At 39.4% G+C, this 19,805-nt stretch overlaps 1 protein-coding gene across 2 annotated transcripts in view; it reads left to right on the plus strand.

Moving 5' to 3' along the window:
- VPS41 (VPS41 subunit of HOPS complex) overlaps positions 1-19,805 on the plus strand; it is a 141,749-nt gene that overhangs the window by 104,690 nt on the left and 17,254 nt on the right. For both annotated transcript variants that reach the window (XM_080665764.1, XM_080665765.1), the window contains exons 15-22: positions 539-600; positions 1,948-2,029; positions 5,056-5,148; positions 7,469-7,596; positions 11,405-11,549; positions 13,455-13,496; positions 13,662-13,712; positions 16,780-16,917. In XM_080665764.1, coding sequence (XP_080521890.1) covers positions 539-600; positions 1,948-2,029; positions 5,056-5,148; positions 7,469-7,596; positions 11,405-11,549; positions 13,455-13,496; positions 13,662-13,712; positions 16,780-16,917 — 741 coding nt within the window. The remainder of the gene's footprint in view (positions 1-538; positions 601-1,947; positions 2,030-5,055; positions 5,149-7,468; positions 7,597-11,404; positions 11,550-13,454; positions 13,497-13,661; positions 13,713-16,779; positions 16,918-19,805) is intronic.

The raw sequence follows: 19,805 nt of genomic DNA on the forward strand, positions 1-19,805 counted from the left end.
TGTGGGATGGTCAAGCAAGAGCACCCATGCTTCTACTGCCACAGACCACCCCAAATCCTTCTGGAACCGAGGTAGAATAAGGGAATAAACATGAATACTCTGAATCCAGTCAGGCCCAGTTTCCTCATCTGTAAACTCAAGAGTTTAAATTACATAATTTGGGGGGCTTATTTTCACTTGAACATTACTTTTAATATTTCCCTTTAATATGATGTCCTGTCATTTTGTTTTACTTACAACATTTCTTCAGACTTGACATAGACAGGTAGCTCACATTTTACAGAGGAAAGCTCATTGCAAATTCTAAAATTTGTAAAAATACAAGTATATTTAAAGATGATTAGGAAGGGAATGAGTATAATTACAGAAGTATGCTTAAGACAAAAAGAGCATAATTACATAAAGCAAACTAAGATGTATAAGTAGGTTCCAGTCAATAGTGCTAATAGGGCCCTAATGTCATGGCCTCCTCAGAAATAGACTCAGCTTTTCAGTTGTTTCAGTTAATTATGAAATTCCTTCATTTAATTTTCTCTAGGACATCGGCTTGGCATATATAAACCACCTGGTGGAAAAAGGAGAGTATGACATAGCAGCACGGTAATAATGACATTTACTTGCTAATATAAATAGAATTGATCAATGTTAGCAGTAAAAATAAGCCATTCTCTACAGTTGACTGATGTTTTTTATTTAATCTTCCCAATGGGTAATTTTTGACTATTCATGATTTTAACCACAGAACAGATTGAGATATATATATATATATATATAAAAATAATTTAACCACCTACTATCTAATTTTTACCAAACAAATATTTATCTCATTAATGATAAAGGTGTCAAAAACCATGAAGAATCTGAGATTTTATCCTTTTTATAAGCTAACAAGTTAGCCTGTCCCAGTTCCAGGGGGGCCTGAGTAAGGGTAGTAGCCAAACACCAGCATTTATGCCAGATCCCACAGCACTGCACAGAGGGCCAGGTGACCCCACACAGGCCGTGGCTTATGTTACAGGAGAGGGACTCTGAACTTAGGGCGTCTGATCCTTTTATAATGGGCAGTAAGCTTGCCTTCCCTTGGCCTCAGAGGAAGATGTTACTTTTATTATACTGGACAGAAAACAAGCCTGCCCTTTTCTCTGGAGGGAAGCACTTTTTGGGTCCTCTAATTTTCAGGGCTCTTCACTTAACCAGTGTCCTTGAGAAGAGATAGTGTAGAATAAAGACAGTCAGTGCCTCTGCTTACAATTCTATCAGAATTGTCTCTCAACAAGGTGGTGGCAATTAAATGGAAATGACCAGACTGCAGGCTCCTGCTCTGCCGGGGTCTGTGGTAGGCAGAAAACATACCTATGGTTGTATGGGTGTGCCGTGTGAATGGCTTTGCCTGCAGCTATGTGGTGCCCTTCTGCAGGACTGCGTGTACAAGGCTGACTGGAAGATAGCCTTCAGGCCTACTTTTCCTCCCCTGAGATGTAGGGACATATATTTCTTTCATCTGCAAATTGAGTAAAGTTTTCTTCATACGTGAACACTTCTCCAGGTTATATACGACACTGTGACAGGATTCTAATTTTCCCAAGTCTAATTGTGTAGACCATTATTTAAAGCCATTTCTTCAAGGCAAGAAAGGTCCCCAGATCAGCAGTGCTCACCTGGATGAATAGGAAACTCAGAACAGGGAAGTCATGAGAAAAGCCCCTCATTGTATGTAGTCTTCTGAAAGGTATTCATCTTTATTTATAAGTATTTTGTATTTTTATGATTTTCATCAACCTTGTATATACAAACAAGTGAGTACCAGTACCACTTGAGATTGAATTTTGTCAAAACTCTGAGATGAGAGATTAATTTAAAACACAAGGGGAAATGTCTACTTATTCTGTCTCGGTTTATTTCTTTTTACTAAGACTTTCTTTCTCTCTGGGATGTTTTTGCTACCAGCAAATGCCAGAAAATTCTTGGGAAAAATGCAGCACTCTGGGAATATGAAGTTTATAAATTTAAAGAAATTGGACAGCTTAAGGTAAGCCTAACTTTATTTTTAACTCTTAATTTTTTTATGTAGTATATTAATATAGGTATGCCTCGGAGATATTGTGGGTTAGGTTTCAGACCAGTGCAATAAAGCAAATATCTCAATAAAGCGAGTCACATGAATTTATTTCCCAGTGCATACAAAAGTTGTTTACACTATACTGTAGATTATTAAATGTGAAATAGCATTATATCTAAAAAAACAGTACACATACCTTAATTAAAAAATACTTTATTGCTAAAAAAAAAATGCCAATCATCATCTGAGTCTGTTGGAAAAATGGTTTCAATTGAGTTGCTCCATGCAGGATTGCTACAAACCTTCAATTTGTATTTTAAAAATTGCAATGTCTGTGAAGTGCTATAAAGCAAAGTGCAATAAAACAAGGTATGTCTTTATTGAGATGGAAATAAAATTAAGATTTTAATAAACTAGAGGACCGATGCATGAAAATTCATGCACTGGAGGGGGGGTCCCGGCCTGCCCCCTCTCACAGTCTGGGAGCCCTCAGAGGCAAGAGGTGACCCGGCGATCAGGGGAAGGTGCCGCTCCCATCACACCTCTGCTGCTGCCACTGCCAGCAACGCACGCCTTGGCTGGCCCTGGTTACCTGAGCCTCGGGCGGCCCTTGGCGGCTGGGCAGCCGCCATCCGAGGATTGCCTGCGCCTCGGGCCGGTTCTGGGAGGCTGGGGGGCTGAGGTGACTGGGCACCACCGTCTTTGAGGGTGGGGCAGTCAATTAGCATATTCCTTCCTTATTGGCTATGGGCGCTGCCATCTTTGCGATTGTGTGAGTGTCAATTAGCACATTCTCTCTTTTTAGATAGGATGATGTGTTCACTTTCTTATCCCCTTCCAGTTCTATGTTCAGATGAAGTTTTCATATTCCTTTTTTTAAAAAAATTTTCTTGATTGATTTTAGAGAGAGGAGAGGGGAGAGAGAAAGATTTGTTGTTCCACTTATTTATGCATTCATTGATTGTTTCTTGTATGTGCCCGGACTGGGGATTGAAACTTAAACGTTGGCATATCAGGATGACTCTAATCAACTGAACCAGGGCTAGTTATGTTTTTTAGTGTGGTTTTTGTTATTAAATCTTCACCTGAAATTATGTTTTTAGAGGGAGGAAGGAGGGAGAGAGAATGAGAGAAACATGGATAAGAGAGAGAAGCATCAATTGATTGCCTCCCATATGGGCCCTCACTGGGGATTGAACCCAAAATTGAGGTATGTGCCCTGCTGGTAACTGAACGCACAACCTTTTGGTGCACAGGGTGATGCTCCAGCCAGCTAAGCCACCTGGCCAGGGCTAGTCATGTTCTTTTTAATGGATGTGGAAAATAGGTATAGTCTCATCCAGTAGATTTTATAACATGAGGGTGTTTTGTTTTGTTTTTTAAATTTCCTAAAGATTAATGCTTTTTAAAATAATATTTTACTTACTGTAAAATAAATAGAAATGTTTGACTGTGCAGCTCTAACAAATAATTTCGATACTTCATTTTTTAATATTTTTTTTGTTTTGTTTTGTTAATCCTCACCCTAGGATATTTTTTTCCATTGGTTTTTAGAGAGAATGGGATGTAAGGGAGGGAGAAAGGATGTAGGGGGAGGAGGGTGGGAGGGAGATATATAGATGATAGAGAGAGAGGGAGAGAAAGTGAGAGAAGAAAACATCGATGGGAGAGAAACACATTGATTGGTTTCCTTCTGCAGGTGCCCCAGTCGGGGCAGGGGATTGAATATGCAACCCAGGTACATGCCCTTGACCGGGAATGGAACCTGCGACCCTTCAGTGTGCGGGGCTATGCTCTAACCACTTACCAACACCAGCCAGGGCCATTTTTAAAAAAATATTTCAACTTGGTGCACAATATCAAATCAATAAAGTATTCCTATATTTGTTTATTTTAAAAAAAACTTTAACATATGGGGGCCTTTTCAGTGGTCTCTTAGCGTTACGAATATTCTTTTAAAAATTCCCAGTTACTCAGCTGGTCAGCCCATATGTGTTCTCCTCCCTGGGAATCCCCCAAGGACACTGCCCCTCCTGTTTATTGGGCTGCTTCTGGAGTGTGTTACCCAGTCCTGTGGCCATGTTTACCCAGGTGCCTCCATAACCTAGACCTCCCTTTTGAATATCTTATCTATGTTAGAAGTGTGTGATAGCCATTTTTTACTGTATATATTATTAATAATCACTCAAATTAATGTGACTCCATTTTCTTCCCAAATTCGGTCATTCTCCTTTCAATCTGTGTTTATGACATCACATTATACCCATTCCTCCCTGCTTAGTAGCTCAACGCCACTGTTTTGATGTGAACTCCTAACTCTTCATATTCTACTTAATCTCCAATTCTTGTCAGTTTTACCCTGTGAGTATCAATAGGGCCTCTCTCTTTCCTTCTGGTACTGCTGCCTTAACTCTTGATAGGTCTGCCAGCAACCCTGACCCAGAGTTAGCTGTTTAAAAAATCAGCATGCTGCTCTCACTTCCCCAATACCTATTGTTTGCCTCCTGCCCACTAGATAAGATCTGAACTTCTTTCATGACCCCGCCTCACCTTCCTCTCTAGCCTCATCTCCCTTCAGTGACCTCATTCCACATCTGTGACCTCCCTGAATAGAGTATGCTTTCATGGCCCGATGACTGTGCTCATGCTGATCCTCCTTTTAATATAATCTCTGTGATCGTCTCCCTCTTATTATTTAGATTTTCATTAATTCAACAGAAAGAACAGAGATGTGCAGGTTACCTAGGCAGTTCTTACTCATTCATTCAAGCATACGTATCCCTCATAGATACATAAAAAAATTATAATGTGTTCTAAGAAAATAGAATTTATTTGAATTTTTCCTCCTTATAATAATTTCCCAAAGTACTTCTTTGCCTTAAATTTTAAAATTGAAAATATAATTTTATGTTTTCTGCATAATTTGAGTCTAGTTTTGTTTTACCACTTTTTAAAGATTTTTGTTATGTTTTGATTTTTCCCTTTTCCTTCCCTAGGCCATTAGTCCTTATTTGCCAAGAGGGGATCCAGTTCTGAAACCACTCATTTATGAAATGATCTTACACGAATTTTTGGAAAGTGATTATGAGGTATGGTATTCAGGCATGGTCATATTTACCTGTTCTCATTGGAAAATGTTAAGAATTTTAGAAAAATAATATAATGGAGCAGCTGGTTTAAAGTTAACTGATTTGCAGTTTGTGTGTGGTAGATGAAACTGAGATAGATAAACTCTAATGACGACTAATGTTAATGATGTAGATGGTGAAAATCTCTAATCCATGTAAATTTTGGAGATTTTCTTTAAGTTACCGCCTTAATAGAAAAAGGGACTCGGTGCCATTTGGGGGTTTCATAAATGGAATAATAGCTGCTATTGCTGTTTATAATCCCCCTTAAGAAATCAGAACTTCCTAACATGTGAGACTCAGAACTAAGTTTGCCAGAGGAGAATTAAAGAGAAATTGAGGGGGTAGGAATGGAGCAAGGAATTAGAAATGATCTGTTTGCTTATTAAGAGAAAGGCAGTACATAAATTGATTATCTACTACATACTGCACTTTTACATGCAAATTGTGATATTATACTCCCAACAGCACTATACACAGTAATTTCAATTTTACAGGTGAGGAAACTAAAGAATGAAGAAATTAACTAACTTGCCCAAGGCCGTACATTTAATAAATAGCATGCCAAATTGTAATTTAAGTTTGCAGTTTGCATATACCCAAAATGGATTATAATTTTTAAAGTTTGTTAATTTAACACACATTTATTCTGAAAGTATCTGTTTAGTGCCTACTATATTCCAGGAATGTGCTAGGCACCAGGCATGCAAGTGTGAATGGGGTGATGGTCCTTCAGCAGTCACTCATAGTCTGAGTCACACCCAAGCATGTAAACCGGTGGTTCTCGACAGTGGCTGTGTTTGTCCCGCAGACGGGTTTGTGCTACTGTCATTTAGTGGGCAGAGGCCAGCAGGAATGCTGTTACACGTCTCACAGTGCACACGATAGGCCCCTGCCACAAAGAATGATCTGTCCTCAGATGTCAGTCAAACTGCAGTCCTGCTCACGTGTGGGAAGGTTGCAGTTTGGATGGAAATGTGTCGCCTGTTGCTGTAGTGTCTTGCCATCCTTCCTTAGGGTCACTTTAGGAGAAAGTGTGTAGGCCTTTAATGGAGACTGAATTCCTGATTTGTCTGTGATTTTCTTCTAACCAAAGCCTGGTACTTTACAGAGGCAAATTGTACCACACAGTTTTCATTTCTAAATATCATTTAAACAAATTCAAAGTAGTTTATTAAAGCATTGGTTGAGTTATTTAATATTAATATGATTTTTTTCAATAATATGAAAAGTTTTACTTTTATTTGCCGTGTTTTTCCTAAAAGTTGTCAAGGATCAGTATGTAAGCTGCTCTACTGTACTGAGTTACAAAACCTGAGGGCTGAAGTCAGGAGTCAGGAGGGCAGAGGCTGCCCAGGATACAGGCCAAGAATCAGCCTGGGAGAGAAACGGGATCCAGATGATCTGGGGTTTTCTATCAGAACCACAAAATTTGAGATCTAGTGATAGGGTCAGAGCTGAGGGATAAGACTTGAACCAAAGTCCCAAATTCCCAAACAAAACCAGGTTTAGAGGCGGAGTGGAAGGAGGACAAGGAGGCTACCTTGTTGAAGGATACTGGGCGATTCCCCGGGGGGCAAGCCACGGTGAGCTGTTGTGCTGGCTGTGCAGCCCAGACCTAACGTGCATGAGAGGCGGTGGGGGAGGAGCTGGTCTGACAGTGTCTGTAGGATGTTAAAGATGTCATCCTCATGTGGTAGTTGGTCCAGAATGAGGACAGAGCAAGTCAAACCCACATTCTCTCTGTGCAGTGATGCTTCATTGAAGGACCAGAGGGCATTTCTTATTTGTGCGTTTCATCAAGTAAGAGTAGACATGGATGACACCACCTACTTCCCAGGAGTGGTAAATAGCGATTAGGGTGCAATAGTTCTGCCTCCCTTGGCCACCCCCAGGGGTGGGCAAACTTTTTGACTCGAGGGCCACAATGGGTTCTTAAATTGGACCGGAGGGCCGGAACAAAAGCATGGATGGAGTGTTTGTGTGAACTAATATAAATTCAAAGTAAAGGAGCGGAGGGGAGAGCAAGAGAACCCTCCGCTCTTTCGGCTCCGCGGGCTGGATAGAACAGCCGAACGGGCCGGATCCGGCCCGTGGGCCGTAGTTTGCCCACGGCTGCCCAAACCCATAGTCTGAAAATTGATACGTTTATGGACCAAGGTTTTCATCATAAAATTATTTTGTCTGCTTACATGAATACTTTTAGGCATTGTTTAAACTATTTAGATCGTTATCCTATTTAGAGAGTGTTTTTCCTTCTTGCCCCCCCCCCCTTGGTTAGGGTTTTGCCACGCTGGTCCGAGAATGGCCCGGAGATCTGTACAACAATTCGGTAATAGTTCAAGCAGTTCGGGAGCACCTGAAGAAAGACAGTCAGAACAGGACCTTACTTCAGACCCTGGCAGAATTGTGAGTATGATTTAGTGCTGCTTTTTTCAAATCAGCCTACATGGGAAGTTTTTCATATTTTAGGTCTGGTAAACTGAGTAGGGAGGACACAGAGGAGGGAAGGGAGCCCTTTATACCATTTTTCTATATTCCTTCTTAGTGAAAACCTTTCATAAGCCTTCAGTGAACAACTACGAGGCAAGAAAAATGTGTGCAATTGTAATATAATCTGTTTCCCAGAGGAGAAGAGTCCTGGTCAGCAGTACTTAGTAGAGGCAGTGGTTCGGGGAGGGGAGGGTGCTGCATCTGAGATTACGTAGGCAGAATGGTTTCCCCACGAGGCTGTGGATTCTGTTGTTCTTGGATCTCTGGTCAGTAAGTCTCTCAGACCTTAGACTCCTTATCTGTAAGACTGCAGGTAACAATTCCTTAGGGCCGTGGTCGGCAAACTGCGGCTCACGAGCCACATGCGGCTCGCAAGCCGCAGTTTGCCGCTCTGTTGACTAATGAGTTTGCCGACCACTGCCTTACTGGATGGTTTTAAGACCTAAGTGATTTGTCATAATCAAGAACTAAGTACAGTGCCTAGCATTGACGTAGGGCGCAGGAAATGGAATCTGGATTATGTTTCATATTTATTGGGTACTTTTACAAAGTGGCCCAGGCTCTGTGCTATATGCCTGTGATAGAAAGATAAGGCACGCCCGTGCCCTCACAGAGCTTTGGTCTAGTGTAGCGGTCGCCAACCAGTGGTCCGCGGACCACTGGTGGTCTGTGAGGTCCGAAAGGTTGGCGACGGCTGGTCTAGTGAACAAGAAGCAAACTGCAGGTGATCTCAGGAAGACTGTTCCTGCTTCAGGCCCTCCTTGGCACTCCCACCACTTCCTTGCCCATCTGACATCTTTTGCCAAGACCAAGAAAGGTCTTGGCATAGAGGGAGTTGTGTTTGTGGCATTCATCATTTTCTTCTGGAAACATTGTTATGGACATTCCTTAGATTCTGTAGTACTAACAGCATACCAATGATACTAACAATTCTGTACTACTAACAACATACCAATGATACTAGTAATTCTGTAGTACTAACAGCATACCAATGATACTAACAATTCTGTACTACTAACAACATACCAATGATACTAGTAATTCTGTACTACTAACAGCATACCAATGATACTAGTAATTCTGTGGTACTAACAGCATACCAATGATACTAGTAATTCTGTGGTACTAACAACATACCAATGATACTAGTAATTCTGTAGTACTAACAGCATACCAGTGATACTAGTAATTCTGTGGTACTAACAGCATACCAATGATACTAGTAATTCTGTAGTACTAACAACATACCAATGATACTAGTAATTCTGTGGTACTAACAACATATCAATGATTCTAGTAATTCTGTAGTACTAACAGCATACCAATGATACTAGTAATTCTGTGGTACTAACAGCATACCAATGATACCAGTAATTCTGTGGTACTAACAGCATACCAATGATACCAGTAATTCTGTGGTACTAACAGCATACCAATGATACTAGTAATTCTGTGGTACTAACAGCATACCAATGATACCAGTAATTCTGTGGTACTAACAGCATACCAGTGATACCAGTAATTCTGTGGTACTAACAGCATACCAATGATACTAGTAATTCTGTGGTACTAACAGCATACCAATGATACTAGTAATTCTGTGGTACTAACAGCATACCAATGATACTAGTAATTCTGTGGTACTAACAACATACCAATGATACTAGTAATTCTGTAGTACTAACAACATACCAATGATACTAGTAATTCTGTGGTACTAACAGCATATCAATAATTCTAGTAATTCTGTAGTACTAACAGCATACCAATGATACCAGTAATTCTGTGGTACTAACAGCATACCAATGATACTAGTAATTCTGTGGTACTAACAACATACCAATGATACTAGTAATTCTGTAGTACTAACAACATACCAATGATACTAGTAATTCTGTGGTACTAACAGCATATCAATGATTCTAGTAATTCTGTAGTACTAACAGCATACCAATGATACCAGTAATTCTGTGGTACTAACAGCATACCAATGATACTAGTAATTCTGTGGTACTAACAGCATACCAATGATACTAGTAATTCTGTGGTACTAACAGCATACCAATGATACTAGTAATTCTGTGGTACTAACAGCATACCAATGATACCAGTAATTCTGTGGTACTAACAGCATACCAGTGATACCAGTAATTCTGTGGTACTAACAGCATACCAATGATACTAGTAATTCTGTGGTACTAACAGCATACCAATGATACTAGTAATTCTGTGGTACTAACAGCATACCAATGATACTAGTAATTCTGTGGTACTAACAACATACCAATGATACTAGTAATTCTGTAGTACTAACAACATACCAATGATACTAGTAATTCTGTGGTACTAACAGCATATCAATAATTCTAGTAATTCTGTAGTACTAACAGCATACCAATGATACCAGTAATTCTGTGGTACTAACAGCATACCAATGATACTAGTAATTCTGTGGTACTAACAACATACCAATGATACTAGTAATTCTGTAGTACTAACAACATACCAATGATACTAGTAATTCTGTGGTACTAACAGCATATCAATGATTCTAGTAATTCTGTAGTACTAACAGCATACCAATGATACCAGTAATTCTGTGGTACTAACAGCATACCAATGATACTAGTAATTCTGTGGTACTAACAGCATACCAATGATACTAGTAATTCTGTGGTACTAACAGCATACCAATGATACTAGTAATTCTGTGGTACTAACAGCATACCAATGATACCAGTAATTCTGTGGTACTAACAGCATACCAATGATACCAGTAATTCTGTGGTACTAACAGCATACCAATGATACTAGTAATTCTGTGGTACTAACAGCATACCAGTGATACCAGTAATTCTGTGGTACTAACAGCATACCAATGATACTAGTAATTCTGTGGTACTAACAGCATACCAGTGATACCAGTAATTCTGTAGTACTAACAGCATACCAGTGATACCAGTAATTCTGTAGTACTAACAGCATACCAGTGATACTAGTAATTCTGTGGTACAAACAGCATACCAGTGATACTAGTAATTCTGTGGTACTAACAGCATACCAATGATACTAGTAATTCTGTGGTACAAACAGCATACCAGTGATACTAGTAATTCTGTGGTACTAACAGCATACCAGTGATACTAGTAATTCTGTGGTACTAACAGCATACCAATGATACTAGTAATTCTGTGGTACTAACACTGAACACATGGTGCGGTTTAGGTTCAGGTGGCTCTCAGGAGCCAGCACAGGGAGTTAAGCAATGTGAAAACCATTGTTTCAACAACAACAACAAAATTACATTTTATCCCGCTCCCTTATAAATAAGCTTTTGGAATGTCATTATTTATCAGCTGAATACTGTTTATAAGAATTTGAACTGATTTTTCTACTACTAGAATAAGCATTTTCTTCATTCTGGATAATAGGGGTTTTTTTTGTCTGATATGTGAATTTCTATTTTAAAAAATAGAGAATTTCTTTAAAAGAAGATTTTTATTGAATACTGTAAATTTTCTAAAATGTTGGCAAGATGGTGAGAAAGAAATATTTATTGGTCATGTATAGTTAAATCCCAAGGCATAGTTTCCAAAAAAAAATTAACTTTCCTCTCTAAACCTGTTTTTCATTTTTTAATATTGTAAAACATGGTTTTTGTATGAATATGAAGGTTTAAGTAGAAGTATTGATGAACATTAATGTAAAACATTTTTATTACCAGGTACACCTATGATAAAAACTATGGCAATGCTCTGGAAATATACTTAACATTAAGACATAAGGATGTTTTCCAGTTGATTCACAAGCATAATCTATTCAGCTCTATCAAGGATAAAATCGTTTTGTTAATGGATTTTGATTCCGAGGTAATGTTTTTTATTTTAATACTGATAATTTATCTTTACTCCTCCAAATTTTTAGTAACTAGACATCTATCCAAATGCTAGAGTAATTAATAAATGACATAGCTTGGCTGTATGCTGATCATGTTCAGAACACTCTGACTGTCTCTGTATGTTAGGTATTTTAGAAGTTGGCATTCAGAAATCCTTTATTTGATGTGATTTTTCTGTGAAAGCAATCATAATTTGATGAAAACTTTTGAAATGGTGTGTGAAATAAATTTTTAGTAACACAATTCACATAATTCATAGAAACAAAGAAACTATATGCTTTGACTCATTCAGTCCTCTTAATTGTATGTTCCAGAATTGAAATTTTAAGTAAAGTTTTATTTTTGATCTATTTATTGTAATTTTATTCCTTGATATTTACAGATTGAGCTTGTGGAGTATCCACTGGCCTCAGATGACACTTAGGTCCAAGACATGTGGGATGTGTTATTTTATTGTAAGACAAATTTGAATAGTGAATTGCTTGACTAATGATGGCACCCAGCCTCCACAGCTAACAGCCGCCCTTGTAAAGTGATACAAACTGTGTGTGTGTGTGTATGTGTGTGTCTATAAAAGAAAGCGAATGACAAATTCTAGTGATTGAAGTAAAGAGGTTCATAAACACAGTAGTTTTTATTCAGAAAATTGAACATTTAGATAAATCACAGGAGAACCTTAAGGTTCCAAAAGGTTTACTTGGATTTTTTTCAATTTTATTTTGAAATGTAATGTATTTAATGGTATTATATGCTATATTATGTATATTTGTATTATATACATATGTTATACATATATTAAGTGCTATTTATTAGACTTCTTAAACTTAATTTAAATAGGAGGTAAATATACTTCTTTTTTTGAAAGATGATTTTAGCCCATTTTTCATTCTGAATGGATCTCATCCTTAGGAACTGCAGATCTAAAACGAATTAGTGCAGTTTCCAGGAAGTTCAGGTATAGAGGTTCTGCTTCTCTGGCAGGGATAATTAAGAGGATGAGGTGCTTACATAAAAAATTATACTTTCCCATGTCCTTATGCCTCTTTGTTTACCCATCCATGTGTCTCAAGAATCTAGTTTTGCAAATGTAGCTGTAGAAATAAAAGGTGAATGAGCTGAAAAGAATTGCTATTCAAGAGTATGAACCAAAATTAAGGAATCATAGAGTTTTCTAACTACAACATACCTGAAGGATAATCTCCAAATATCCTCATATTTCAGAAGAAAAAAAAAACACTCTGGAGCAGACAGGTAGGCAAGAACCGGACCTGGGTATTCTGAGGCTTAGTCTCATGGGATCTTGTTGCAAACACTGTCTACTTTGTGTTTTGTGAATATCAAAGGTAGCTAAAGTAAATTGTAAAAGCCCATAAGCCTTATATCATTTTCAGACTGCAGGTATCTTACTTTTTCTGGCTCTTATCCTCTTCTCCACATAAGATCAGCTCCCTACATCTGTGAGATCTGTAAAGGCACTTGGTCAAAAATCAGGTGGCCAGAAGAAAAGTTCATTTTTGTGGTACTGGGAACAATACTTTCTCCCTAACTACTGAGAGCCACATGAGAACTTCTGAAGATATCTGAGGGGTCAAGGAGGCTATAATATGTGTGTAGTCAAGATATTTGGTATTTGGTGAATGATAACAAGATACCATTTCAGGAGTATGCAGAACACATAGACCTCAGGTTGAGGCCCATTTTAAAATGCATTCTTTTATAAATATATCGCTCAACGGTGAATGTAAGGCTAAGGACCTCCTTATGTATGGAAAATAAGCCTTCTCCCTTTAACTGACAGGAAATACAATACATTGTGTTTAGTGTTCTCTTCTTATCTGGTGAATTTCAATGACTGGCTATTTTTTTTTAATTTCAGAAAGCTGTTGACATGCTTTTGGACAATGAAGATAAAATTTCAGTAAGTGTCTTTCATTTTATTTTGTTTGTCTTTTATTTTTTTATATGTTATCAGGTGAGTGTCTGGGACTATTGTAACCAAGAAGAGGACAGATGTTTATCAGATAATTTCACACCTATATTCCTGTCCTCATACTCTGTGTTTAAAATTTCCCTTTTTCTCCAGATTAAAAAGGTAGTGGAAGAATTAGAAGACAGACCAGAATTACAACATGTGGTAAGCATAACCATCGTCGTCTTTTGCCCTTTAGATTGCGTAGCTGGGCACATCACCTTTCAGCACTGGGGGAGAATCCTGCAGTGAACTCTTCATGTTAATACTCAGATTGCAGGTTTGACCACAAACAGTGTTCTGTAATTATTTATGTTCAGCATGTGCTCTGAATCCAGGTTAGGGATTAATTACAGATCAGACACTTTCATTTGACTCACAAGTGATTTGTGATTGTAAAAAAGTTACATTTATTTTTGTGTTGATCAAACTGTGCCTGGGAGTAAGCACCTTCCTTCTATCATTGCTGTTTGACATAATTATAGCATAAACTAGAGGCCCAGTGCATGGATTCATGCACCAGTGTGGTCCCTTTGCCTGGCCTGCACCCTCTCACAATCCAGGACCCCTCAGGGATGTCAGAGGCCTGGTGCATGGATTCGGCCCGATCCCCACAGGCCAGGCTGAGGGACCCCACTGGTGCACATATCCGTGCACCGGGCCAGTTTTGGCTCGATCCCCGCAGGCCAGGCTGAGGGACCCCACTGGTGCACGAATCCGTGCACTGGGCCTCTAGTATGCATATAAGATCTTTGGTTAATCTCTTCCCACTCTTCCCTCTCCGATTTCTTAAATCTGTTCCATATTTCCATGCCTGTGCATTGAGCGTCTGCCCCTGGTGGTCAGTGCGCATCACAGATAACGGTCGAATGGTCAAACGGTCGCTTAGGCTTTTATATATAGACTAGAGGCCCGATGCACAAAATTCATGCAAGGGCCTTGGCCCTGGCCCCCACCCACCACCCACTGCCGCCGCCACCGTGGCCCCCCGCCCACTGCTGCCGTGGCCGGGGGCCTCTGCCGCCTCTGCCTCAGCCCCTGCTCACTGTGGCTTTGTCCGGAAGGAAGGACGTCTGGAAGGACATCTGGTCTAAATAGCCTATTATGCTTTTATTATTATAGATTACAACACCACAGAATGATCAAGGAACAGTCTTCTTTTTTCCCCCTCACTTGACAGTAGTTAATCCCACTTCTCTGGAGTGGTCTTGGTGGTGATGCTGTTAAGGCCCTCTGTTCTAGATCTTTGGGGGAATATCTTGCTTGTCTGCATTGCTGTCATCATGGAAGTAAAGCAGGAGTAGGTGTTTGCTGTGGCCTTTAAAAACTGTATAAGAAAAAGGCTTCAATGACAATAGGGATTATTCTGGTAGAGATTGCTCTTGTATCTTAGCCCACTTTTTGGACCCCAGGAGGATGTTCTGGGAAAACAGTATTACAGTTTTGTGCAGATGCTGTTGCTATATTGTTTGTGATTGGAAATCTCAAGATTATCTGCTGACCCAAGCAAGGTGGCACTGTGCTGGCCACCCTGGCATTTGTTGATAAAACAGCGATTTCGGGCCTTCTTGTGCCATGAGGCAGGATTACAGGGTGGGTGCCTGTGTGACAGTGTAATTAGTGCAGTGGTGAAATGGTGGCCGATCTCACCCCAAAATGGCTCATCTTCCTGTCAGGTAATGGGATGTCTCTACGCATTTGTTCCGGCTGATGTGACAGCCTTCCCTTCCTGCTTATGCCTCTGGGAAACAGCACTGTGTGTCCGGCTCACACGCTGACCCCAGCCGGGGCCCGTGGAGGGCAGCTGCCTCTGTCAGACCGCGTGGAGGTCTGTCTGGCTGTCCCCCTTTCCTGCCTTCGGAAGATGCACTGGTCGTGGTTAGGCTTCTTTAGTGACCCTACGCAACAGAGAATGTCAAAGGTCACCTAACCCACAGACAGCGCCAACTTCGGGGGCAGGCGGATGCTCTGCGCTTCTTCTGAACCAGTTTACTAAGGGTGTGAATGCACTTACAGGAACGGTGTGATGCAGTCTTTTAGCCTCCCATGGGTTATGGGACGTTTGTTTACATTAATTGAATATTGATTTTCAGTTTCTGTGTGATGTATTGATAGACTTCATCTTGCCTCTGAGTACAAAGTGAATTACTCATTTCCTTTGAAGTCCATGAAGTGTTTCAGACAGCTAGGGAAAGTAATCAGTTTTGAAAATTAGTTTAGAATACCTGTACTCTTCTTGATTTTTAGTTGTTATTTTTATCTTTGATGACACCAGTACAGGCAGCATATCATTGCAAGTACAAATTCTCAATAATCCTTACAGAGGAGATGCAGAAGATATGAGAATTAATTGAGTGCTTACTGCTCGAAATTTAAAGATCATATTCTTGTCCCATGACTCTATCCCCTTTTTTTATGATCTAGAAAGACCACTAATCAAGGGCTTTATTTCTGCAGCAAAATAGATGATGGTGACAATATTAACAACTATGGATGACCCTTGAACAATGCCAGGGTTAACCCACAGAGGTGAAGATCGTGTATAACTTTTGACTCTCCAAAAACTTAACTACAGTCACCCCTCTATATCCTGGGGGGATTGGCTCCAAGACCCCCTGTGGTTACCAAAATGTGCAGATGCTCAAGCGTTTTTTATAAAATAGCATAGAATAATGCATACACTCAGCCGTCCACATCATGGTTCCCCAGCTACAGATCAAAAATACTGTGTTTGATCTGCGGTTGGTTGAATCTGCAGCAAAACCCCGGATAAAGAGGGGTGACAGTATATTTATTGAAAAAAATTAGCATGTAAGTGGACCCACACAATTCAAATCCATGTTGTTCAAGGGTCAGCTGTACCATCATTAGCACTTCTGTAGTGCTTAGTGTATGCCAGGCGTGGCTCTGATGATTTACAAATGGTAACTCATTTAAACAGCACAGCAACCCAATGAGATTGTTGCAGGTAAAGAAACTCAGTCACAGAGAGATTAGTGACTTGCCCCCTGGATAGGAAGTGGTAGAGCCAAGTCACTCTGGGCCAGAGAAAGTGTCAGAGTCTCCTTGTTGTGGCAAAGATATTTCTCTTTCACATTCAGATTTTTTTTTCTTGTAAGCTGCTTTCCCTCAGCCTCACCACGGAAGCTGTTTAGAATTGAAAATCGGGATGTTAAACAGGTATTGCTTTTCTTATTTTAATATTCCTGGTTTATCCCTTTGTTCTTTTTAGTATCTGCATAAGCTTTTCAAGAGAGACCATCATAAGGGGCAGCGCTACCATGAAAAACAGATCAGCCTTTATGCTGAATATGATCGACCAAACTTACTTCCATTTCTCCGAGATAGTACCCATTGCCCACTCGAAAAGGTAAGTCACAGCTCCCCACTCACACACTGCAGGTGAAGAAGTTGTCATTGTGGGTAAGCTGCTGGTTATTCTAGTCTTCCTGGCCCTGCTCATCCGTGCCTCTTCTGGGGGAAGACTTGTTGCTCTAAGCAGAAGGTTTGGCTGGGGCATTCTGATGAGAGGTGGAGATCCTGTTGGATTAGGTTTTGGTAAGAAGCCCAAGTATTTCTGTGCCACGTTTAATTGGAATAAAGTATTAATCCAGGGTCTAGTCAGCCATAGAGCAGACACTGTGTCAGGAGTCTGAGTCACTGTACCAGGATCAGCATGGAGCCTCAGAGGCAGCCTGGGAGGGAGACACAGACTGTCCTGAGCCAGAAGGACTCGCTCCACTCAGGACTCAAGGTTGATAACTCAGGCCCTACACCCTGTCTGCTTTAAATAGCCACCTTGTGTGTTTCTGTATTCCTCTCTCACTCTACAGTTCATTTCTCTAGCATACTGCAGCCCATTATAATTATAATTATATTTCAGCCTTTTTCCCCCCAGTATCTTGTAAATTTTCAAAGATAAGGAGTTTTTCTCACTTGTTTTGGTGAACCCAGTAACCAGCAACTGCTAGACACTTAATGTGTGTTGTATCATGAGTGAGTGCATAAATGAATACAAACAAGGTTCTAGTGAAGACTGAATATGAACTAGCAAGTTATGTGTCCTATAATAAATAAACTATAAATATTTCCTGTGCAGGTACTAGAAACTGGGCAATCTAAGGCCATCGGTATTGTTTCCCATGATTCTTGTAACATCTGGAATGCTATCCAACATGTACAAGTGTCTTATTAAATAAATTCAGATGGTGAGGTAAAAAGTACTTTATAATCAGCTGTATGTATCAACAAAACAAAAAAAGTGTTTGACCCAGCTTATGTGCACTCACAACCTAGTTTCTTCTTCAGCCCATTATGGTTAACTTTGAATGAATTGGATTTACTGTAAACCAGTTTCAGCTCAATGGATTTTCAAAATCTGTAGTTAATGAAAAAAATACCTTGCCTGCATATTAACTTAACTTTTCAAAAACTTGAACATTTTATACTTTGGCCCTAAGACATTTTCTCAAAAAATACATTTGGAAATACATAGTATTACTCTAAAAGTAAAAGCAAATGTTTTCCCTCTTTTCTAACTATAGAATCTATAATCTAGAAAAAGCTGGGAAATGCAAAGTTTGTAGATTTTCATTAAAGAAATTTAAAGACAAAATTAGATAAACTATGACAAACTCAAGGCTAGGTAGAAATCATTATTTAATTTATTATTGATAAGGTTCTTGTTAGTTACCCCCAAACTATGTTCCTTACCATTATGCTACATCAGGAAAAGGAAAATTAAAATATTGCTTTTGCAACGTTTTTTACTCAATATCTGTTATTCTTTTTACCTTTATTTTTACTACTACCAGTATTCTACTTTTACCTGTATGTCCTATTAGCTTTAAAAATCTTAGTTTTTATACTTTTTCCTCTAGAGGGAGCACTATGGCCCAGGAACATTCAAGAATCTAAAATAAGGAAGCATGATCTTATATTGCACTGTGTCAAGAATAGAAAAATTATTTGAACCAGAAATACTTTTTTAGACTTTACTCAAAATTTCCAGAAATTATTCTAGAGTCTCTACGTTCTCATATATGAGAAAGGATAATTTAAGATACTATTAGGAACATAAAACATTTAAAATTCTGTGATATTCAAATTTCAGAGACTCACATTGTTTTTGAGCTTGGTGTCACACATCTGCTTGATTAAAGACCCATCTTGACTTCAAACTTGCCTTTAGGTATTATGTTGTACATGAATGATCATATTTGATAGTATCCTAAAAGAGCTCTCAGCACCTTTATCCTGTAGAATGCTCTGTAGTTGAATATTTGAAAAGTGGCTAGAGAGGAACTGAATGTTTCATATAATAGATTTCAATAGCGACAAGTAGCAAGTGGCTCTAGCCTCCAGACTGCATGTGGTTTGAGACAAGCATGTTCTCAAGCACTTGCACTTAAGAAGAGGCGGTGGTTCAGTTGGGAACATCTGCTGGCCCTTTAAAGTGTCAGTAAATTTCCAGGTACATAATTGGTTTTTGGATACCTTCCAGTAATAAACTACTTTAAGCAGCATATTCATCTTTATTCATATTGCCTTTCTCTGAGCATTGTACCTATCCAGTTGTGTTATTACCATTATCTGTTTACCTGTGAATGTCACAGTCTCACTAAACCATAAACTGTCTATCTGTATTTCCATCTGCTAGCACAAATCTGGGCACTCGCTTGGTTTCTCAATAATTTTTTTGTTGAAATAGTCCCAGGTCCTCTGACTTCAGATTTTTGCTTTTTCTCTTACTATTTAAAATTCTCACATGTGTATCCTGACTCTGTTCTACTATCATTCGGAAGAGTTAAGAATTGGTAAGAAAGTTCCATTGTTTAACAGCCGTGGGCAAACTACGGCCCGCGGACCGGATCTGGCCCGTTCGGCTGTTCTATCCGGCCCGTGGAGCCGAAAGAGTTGAGGGTTCTCTTGCTCTCCCCTCCGCTCCTTTACTTTGAATTTATATTAGTTCACACAAACACTCCATCCATGCTTTTGTTCCGGCCCTCCGGTCCAGTTTTAAGAACCCATTGTGGCCCTCGAGTCAAAAAATTTGCTGCGGCTTGGAGATTTTTTAAAAAATTCTGGGCAGTTCCCCACCTGAAATCTTACTACTGTAGAAGAAATGAGTAAAAGACATTGGGGGACAACTAGTTATCTCTGCCATGTAACTTTTAAAGGAATCCTGTGATAAATTGAATTAATAGTGTTTCTTCTTCTTTGTGACCTTCAGGTCTTCTCATTTCCTCACTTAAATGA

Source organism: Plecotus auritus (assembly GCF_963455305.1).
Source record: "Plecotus auritus genome assembly, chromosome: 4".
NCBI classification, from domain to species: Eukaryota; Metazoa; Chordata; class Mammalia; order Chiroptera; family Vespertilionidae; genus Plecotus; species Plecotus auritus.